The 7,676-nt window shown below is 42.2% G+C and overlaps 1 protein-coding gene across 1 annotated transcript in view; it reads left to right on the forward strand.

Moving 5' to 3' along the window:
* The window catches only part of SDHA (succinate dehydrogenase complex flavoprotein subunit A), a 42,238-nt gene that overhangs the window by 9,810 nt on the left and 24,752 nt on the right, over positions 1–7,676 (forward strand). The window contains exons 4-7 of the mRNA XM_019508738.1: positions 1,547–1,690; positions 1,922–2,086; positions 4,329–4,477; positions 7,380–7,504. Of these exons, the coding sequence (XP_019364283.1) occupies positions 1,547–1,690; positions 1,922–2,086; positions 4,329–4,477; positions 7,380–7,504 (583 nt within the window). The remainder of the gene's footprint in view (positions 1–1,546; positions 1,691–1,921; positions 2,087–4,328; positions 4,478–7,379; positions 7,505–7,676) is intronic.

Raw genomic sequence — 7,676 nt, forward strand, 5'->3', positions numbered from 1 at the left:
ATGTGCCCGTGGATCGGGGCGGGGTGGGGCAGGGCGGGGTGGGTGGTGAAGTGGGCCTATAGGGGGGGCTGCAGCCACCTGAAAACTTGCTGTAGCCCCCGCCCGGAGCACCACACTACAAACTGGAACAAGGTAGGAAGGTGTGTATATTTAATTGTGATATGATGGCTTTATCTATTCATGTCGCTGCAGTCTGTGGTTTCACAGCTGCTTAAGTGCGTGAAAGTAACTTACTTCTGATGTACAGAATAAGTGAGTCCAAAGGAATGAGATGTGAGCGATAATGAAAGTCATAAGGAAAATCTTATGACTAGTGATCTACCAAAATCATGATTGTGCCATTTTTGTGGAAATGGCAATTTTAGGTGGGCTCCATGAAAAAGCAAAACCTCCACAAAAAAAAGTGGAGCCCACACTTTTGGTGGGCTCATTGCAAAAAAAAACCCCAACCCCCCACCCTTCCAAAAAAACCCAAACAAACAACAAACAAACCACCCAACCAAAACCAAATGAACTTACTGGCAAGGAGAAAACCATGCAAGGCCTTGCAGTCTTGCAGTGTGGGAGGGAGGGAAGAGGGTGGAGGGGGAGAGGGAATGGGGTGGAGCAGGACTGTTTCTAAAGGGGGTGGGGTTATGCAAATAAAGGAATGAAGGAGGGAGGCAGAGCGATTCCCAAAGGGATAGGAGAGGGAGGTGAAATATGGGTAGGGTTATACAGATCAGGGCTGTGGAAGAGAAGCAGGGTTATACAAAATAACAGGAAATGGGATGGAGGCAGGTGAAGGGTGGAGGCAGCTCCACCCCTCCCCATTCTATTCCTTGTCACTTTTTGCATAACCCCACCACCATTCCCACCCTCCCACTCCTTTCCCTGCCCCTCATTCAATCATTTGCATAACGCTGCCCATTTTCCATCCCCCGCCTTTGGGAATCATTCCACCTCCCTCCCTCTGTTCCTCCCTCATTCTTTTATTTGCAGAACCCTACCCCCTGTAGACAGACCTTCCCCTCCCTTTTTGCCTTCCCTCCCGTGCTCCAAGACTGCAAGGCTTCCCACATGCTTTTCTTCTTGCCAGTACATGTCTTTATTTATTTATTTATTGCAGAGATCCCATGGGTGGCCTGAAACCATGGCTTAATTACTGTGATTTAAGCCCAAGGAAGCCATTAATCCATGCTCAGTAACACATAGATCAGTAGCTTCTCCGGGCTTAATCAAGCTGTAGTTTCAGGCTGTGTGGTGATCTGTGGGGTGGAGTGGGACTGCTGGGGCCCCTTGGCCAATTGGAGGTGTGTGGAAGGCCCACTGTGTTCAGCTGATGAATATGACAGGCGCCCCACAACCTGCCTGTGAAATTGGTTGGTTGCCTCCTCGAGCTTGATAGACCCCTCCTTATGATGTTTTTTTATGCAGCATGTAAATTTGATATTAATGTAACTTTGCTATTCTAAATTCATTTAATGTTGTAGTGAGAAATGAGATGGGGATAGCCTGCCATAGTTGTGCCTAGATAATCAATTTGGGAACATATTTTCATATTTAGGGTGGAATTAATGCTGCTTTGGGAAACATGGAAGAAGACAACTGGAGATGGCACTTCTATGACACTGTAAAAGGATCTGACTGGCTGGGCGATCAGGATGCCATTCACTACATGACAGAACAAGCACCTGCTGCAGTTATAGAGGTAAAACTAGCCTTTGAAATCTGTTGGAATTATAATTACCTTTAACACCAATATTCTTCTGTAGTGAAGTTTTAATGAGGTAAATTTTAATGAAGGAAATTCCTTCCTTTGTTTCTTTTCTGATGATACTTTTAATAATGTTACAAAGTAATATTAGGCTGGTTAAGTTGCTTAATCTTATCCACAGCTCTGTCTTTGATATATTTGGGGTTTTTTTTTTGGTATCAACAGCTAGAAAACTATGGAATGCCATTTAGCAGAACGGAAGAAGGAAAGATCTATCAACGTGCCTTTGGTGGGCAGAGCCTTCAATTTGGGAAAGGGGGACAGGCTCATCGCTGCTGTTGTGTTGCAGACAGAACAGGACACTCACTGTTGCATACACTGTATGGCAGGGTAAGAAGTGATATGGTAAATGAAACTGAAGGTTCTAGGGGTTTTAACAAATAAATACTGTCCAAGTTTTAAAAAAAATAAGAATTTTTAACTCTGGCATTTATAGGTATTACTTAAATAAGCATCAGCAAGGATTCCAGGCAACTTTCTAATCTTAATTCTCAACTTCCCTCTCTCCCTGTGACAGTGCAGAGCTCTGTGCCATTGTAGGCACTAGGGATATAAAAGGTTAAATGGTAAACATATTTATACTGGTAATGCATTAGTTAGTGTTTAGCATGGGACACAGTCTGGCTGGGAAGGGAAGTGGTGTAGTGCCTCAGGAAGGCAGTTAAGCAGGCAGTGTGGTTACCCTGTTTGCCTGTAAGCACCATGATGCTCTGCCTCTGCCTCCCTTTCCCTGCACAGTGCTGCTGACTTGGGAAAGAGGAGGAAAGGAGGGAGGGCTGGTACCCATTAGGTATGTGTTATCAGTTAAGTGTTTAACCAGTATTATTAGAGGAGTTTACATGAGTAATTACTTAATGTAGATTTACATCAAGCAGGTGCCTACTAGAGATATCAGCATTGCAAAAAAAATAGGAGATAGGAGCAAGAACTTTGTTTTTCATACTTTTCTGGAGACCATGGGTAGCAAGCTGTTCATTTTGTGGCAGGGAGGAAAGTCTTTCTCCTGTTGCTGTCCTCCCTTCTAGGACACTCACGTTGGCCAGTCCCAGGAAAGGTGTTCACATACACCTTTTCATGGGCTTGGGAGAAGCTGGGTTAAAAACACATAAGGTTACCCCAACAGGAAAGTAGTGGCTAGCATCAACCATCTACCCTCACAAAAGAAGCGAGGGTAATTGGTGCATTTCTCCAACATGAAGGGCTGTTGTTCTGTCTAAGCTTGTTTCATTATGACTGACTTAAGCACTAATAATTGATCCTAAACATCTTCCAAGGCAAGGTCAGGAAAGGACAAAGATTAAATATTATTAAGATATGAGAAAATGATGACCCTTGGATCTAATTTAATTAAGCACTTGGCAATGTTACCTCATGTATTATTTTGGAGCTTGGCTAATTGCGTGTCTTCTGAATGTTGCCTCTATGTGCTAACACAGGGCCGTCCCAATTTTTAGCTCCTGTGGGTCACATGCCCCAGAGGCCACACTAATGGGGGCTGTATGGACTATATCAGGTGCACTGCATGGAAGCTCTCACCACTCCATCATGTTCAGTTGCATGCAGTTGTCCTCCCCACCCTTCCCCATAGCAGTGCTTCATGGGTGCACAAGAAGAGATCTTCCCTCAGTATTCACCCCTGTTGTAATGCAAGCCCCCCCAGACTCGCCCTTGGCTCTATGCACTGCCCAGCCCTGAGGTAAAGGCAGAAAGTGGCAGCTAGAGGAGGCAGCCTCCGGCTGCTATAGCAGTGGGAACGATTGGGTGAGGGGTGAGGTGGGGAGCAGCAGCTGGGTGAGAGCCAGAGGAATACAGTTTAACCTTTAGCAGGATGCATGTGGTTTGAGTGCTGCCAGTTGGATAGTTCAGTGCTAACATAATGTAAATGTGGGTTGGAAAGGGTTAGGGAACCCTTATTTCAATGCCGCTAAATGTCTGGTCCTTGCAAACTTGAAAGAGACTCTCCTGGGCCATGTACCCAGCTGATGGTATTCATTGGCTTTATAAATACTCTAGGTTTTGAAGTCCTAGTATGAATGAGCTTCTACTAGTGCAGCTGAGTAGTAAATACATATACTACACTAAAAACCAGAATAACTCTTCGTCTTTTAGCTGATGGTTATCTTGGGTGTAATTTTTCTTTTTGAGATGGTATGCTTTTTTAAAAGTTTGGTAAGTGTGGGCTTTCCAATCCAGAATGATACAAGTTCTAGAATCAGTCTTGTGGAAGAGTAACAGGCTATTTGCATACTGGCTTATTTGGAGATTCTTGTCAATAAGGTCTGAGACTGTTACAAATGTGTGTTTCTCTACTGCTGAATATTTAGCGTATTTGGTATTGTTATCCTTTTCTTTCTTTGTAGTATAACAAATATGTGAGTTCTTTTGAACTGAATATTAAGAGCCCTTTGAGTTTGCTTGTATGATATTTCTAGTGGTGGTTTATGCTGGTTTTAGATTTTGTTATGTTTTATGTATTTTGCTATATTTCTAATAAAAATGATTTTATTTTGATGTAAATCTGTTAGGCTTTAAAGAAAAATGTTTATGTTGCTGTTTTCTGTTCCTTTTTCAGTCCCTAAGATATGATACCAGCTATTTTGTGGAGTATTTTGCCTTGGACCTTCTTATGGAAGATGGAGAATGCTGTGGTGTTATTGCACTATGCATAGAAGATGGTTCCATACATCGTTTCAGAGCCAAGAACACTGTCATTGCCACTGGGTAATGTGATATAATGTTTCTTGCCTTTAGAAAAAAAAATAGTTTTATGGTAGCAGGAGAGAATTGGGTGTTCATTTAAAAAAAAAAAAAAAAAAAAAAAAAAGTGACCAGGCCTCCTGGCACACTAAGGAGGATACATGCCTACATACTTAATCTATAAAATGGAAATAATAATATATCTAGGTAAATCAAGTTACTCTGAATTGAAAATAACATAAATGCAAATTTTGAACTGTTCCTTTTAGATTCAGATTGATGAATGCAGAATACTGCAGCTTCAATTGCTAAGGCTAAGTATTGTCTAGCCTTAAGTTACAAAGTGGTACTATAAAAACTAAAGTTAAGGAACTAAGGATAAGGAACTGTGAAGCCAATGATAATATATGTATGCTACAATCTACTCTCTAAGGCTTCATGTAAAAGCAGAGACAGACTGGAAGTGTGGTGAGACCATGTTCCTGTAGGACCCTTTGCATTGTGATGTACTGTTTCTTCTGGGAAACTAAGGTTATTTTTGTGTTGCTGATGAAATATAGCTGCTAACCAGCACATCACAGTATATTAAGACTGTCCTAATGGTGGTAAAGTAACACCTTTGTTAGGATGCTCAACCCCCAGCCTGCAGGCTGGATCCAGTCCCGGGTGCCTTGTCATCTGGCTCACAGGAGTCCCAAGAGATCTGTGGGGAGCTGTGTGGACCATGGCCCTGTGTGCTAGATACACCATGCAGGGCTGGTGCAAGGCTAGGCGGGGATGGTACAGGGCCCTGATCTTGGAACTTAGGGCCAAAAACTTGAGCCACCACTACTTTAAGATTTAACCTAGTGGATCAATACAAGACAAATTGCAGTAGCTCATATAATTTTGGTGCATCAGTTATGTGGGATTCTGTTTTGAGTGCATAGTTCCCTGTGTTCTGCCTATCTTTTCTATCTGCTGCTCATGGCTTTTTATCATTTTTTTGAAGAACTAAAGAAGATACAAAGAAGGGCAACAAGGATGATTAGTGGCATGGAGCAGCATCCATATGAGGCGAAACTAAAGAGACTTAAGCCTATTCGGTTTAGAAAAGAGATGCTTGAGGGGGGATGTGGTAAGGGTTCACGAAATACTAAAAGGTGAAGAGAAAGTAGTAAATAGGGGTTTATTATTTACTCTCTCACAGTACAAGAACTAAGGGTCATAAAATGAAACTAATAGGTAAGAAGTTTTAAAGTTAAAAATAAGTTTTTTTCACATTGTGCCTAATGAAAGTAGATGTTGTGGAAGCTGACAGTTTAGCCAGATTCAAAAAGAGGTTGGGCAAATTCTTGGAGGAAAGATGTATCAGTAGCTATTGAGCATGGGAGTTAGGGGTACAGGCTCTGAATAAGAACATCCTAGACCTTAAATGCTAGAGGCTGCAAGTGAGAGAGGAACAGTTCACTGTCCTTTTCAGTATCCATTTTCTGCCACTGTGACAAGATCCTGGGCAAGATGGACCTGCAGTCTGACCCAATAAGTGGCAATTCTTATGTTTTTGTTTTGGTTTCAGGCTGGTAGCCCTACCATAAATAGAACAAGGCTGAGCTTATATATTTTATGTTGATTGGCTGCATATTGAATTTGTCTTTGAAAATGTTAGTCATTGACTTTTTAACAGAGAAGGCCTTAATCTAAACACCCAATAAGTGGATTAATCTTCAGATACTGAGCACTGTTGCCTTCTGTTGAAGTTGGGATGAACTAGGAGCTTGATATTTTTTAGCTAAATATCTTGTTTTTTTTCACCATGTTCCAAGCTGCAGGAATTTCATTTTGCATGTACAACCCTGATTTCACATTTTTTCTCTTGTTTAGTAGTTTTAAGTCTGTTCTCGAAATTACTAATGGTACCAGTCACCAGGTGCATCTGCATATGTGCCTTACTGCAGTTGACTAATTAGTTCCACAGTAAAATGTCACCATCTATACATGCACTGGAATTAGGGAATTAGGGCACAGTAGATTAATTAACTCCACCATAAGACAGTACTGTTGGGGGACAGTACTATCTTATGGCAGAGTCATTTACTGTGCTGTAACGTGTGGATAGTGACCAGGATAGCGGCATTTTGAGCAAGGGTGGAGCAGCTTCAGTCTGGTAGCAGGCTCCAGGTTGGGTGTGGCCGGGGGGGGGCAGCCACATGGCTCTACAGTTTTGGCACACTCATGCCCCAGCCAGCCCCCTTGCCACCCAGAGCCTGGGGCTGATCCCCCCTGCTGCTCCACCCTGGCTCCAAAGTACTGCTGTCCCAGGCGCGTGTGTAGGTGCTGCACCTGGGAGCAGTGTACTCTGAAGGAAACTGCTTTGGAGTTTATTATGTTGCATTAACTATATGTGTAGATCCACCCACAGTATACTTATGAATAAGGGTCTGAAAATAACACACTGATAGCAGAGAGATCTTGTCTTCCTGTGATAACTGTACTTCCAGAAAAATAGTTCAGGGTCCTAAGTAAAATCACCTGAGTTAAATTAAATCAAAGTGAGGAAAAGCAGCATGTGATCCCTGTTAGTTACATTTTACTTCTTAGTGGCTCTACTGACCTTTTATAAAGTAACCCTAGTTAGCAGTTCTGAGGCAGTGTGGTCCCGTTTCCTTTTGGCATGCTGGCCTCGGTGGTTTTCCAGATATTAGTTGAGCATTCTGGATGGTCTACCAGTGTTGTTCACCATAAGTTAAAATAAGTTATTTTTCCCTTTCTGCACAAACTTAAATAGATATCTATGCATTGTGGCTGGTTGCATTTAGGAAAACTGTACATTTGCCCGAAGTGCAGGGATTACACTGCATATTCTAATGAGATTGTACTGTTTGTCTATTTCTTTCTTATGGGAAATATTTTTGGCAAACATTTTAATTTCTTAAATGTTTTCTAGTGGGTATGGTCGCACCTACTTCAGCTGCACATCTGCTCATACCAGCACAGGTGATGGCACAGCTATGGTCACACGAGCTGGCCTGCCTTGCCAGGATTTGGAATTTGTACAGTTTCACCCTACAGGTAAAATAGAAGATGAGAGAGGCAGTCCTTGGGGTTTTTTAATTTTTTTTTCAGTATTTGTAAACATCTCTAAAATATTAGACATTTCTGCCTTTCATGTTAAGATGTGTAGTGCCAGAAGGGTGAATTGAGCTTTTTGGACCTTGAGCCAAGTTCAGGCTGCAAGTTCCTT

The sequence above is a fragment of the Gavialis gangeticus genome, unplaced genomic scaffold (genome assembly GCF_001723915.1).
Source record: "Gavialis gangeticus isolate Ggan-Ray unplaced genomic scaffold, GavGan_comp1, whole genome shotgun sequence".
In the NCBI taxonomy this organism is placed as follows: Eukaryota; Metazoa; Chordata; order Crocodylia; family Gavialidae; genus Gavialis; species Gavialis gangeticus.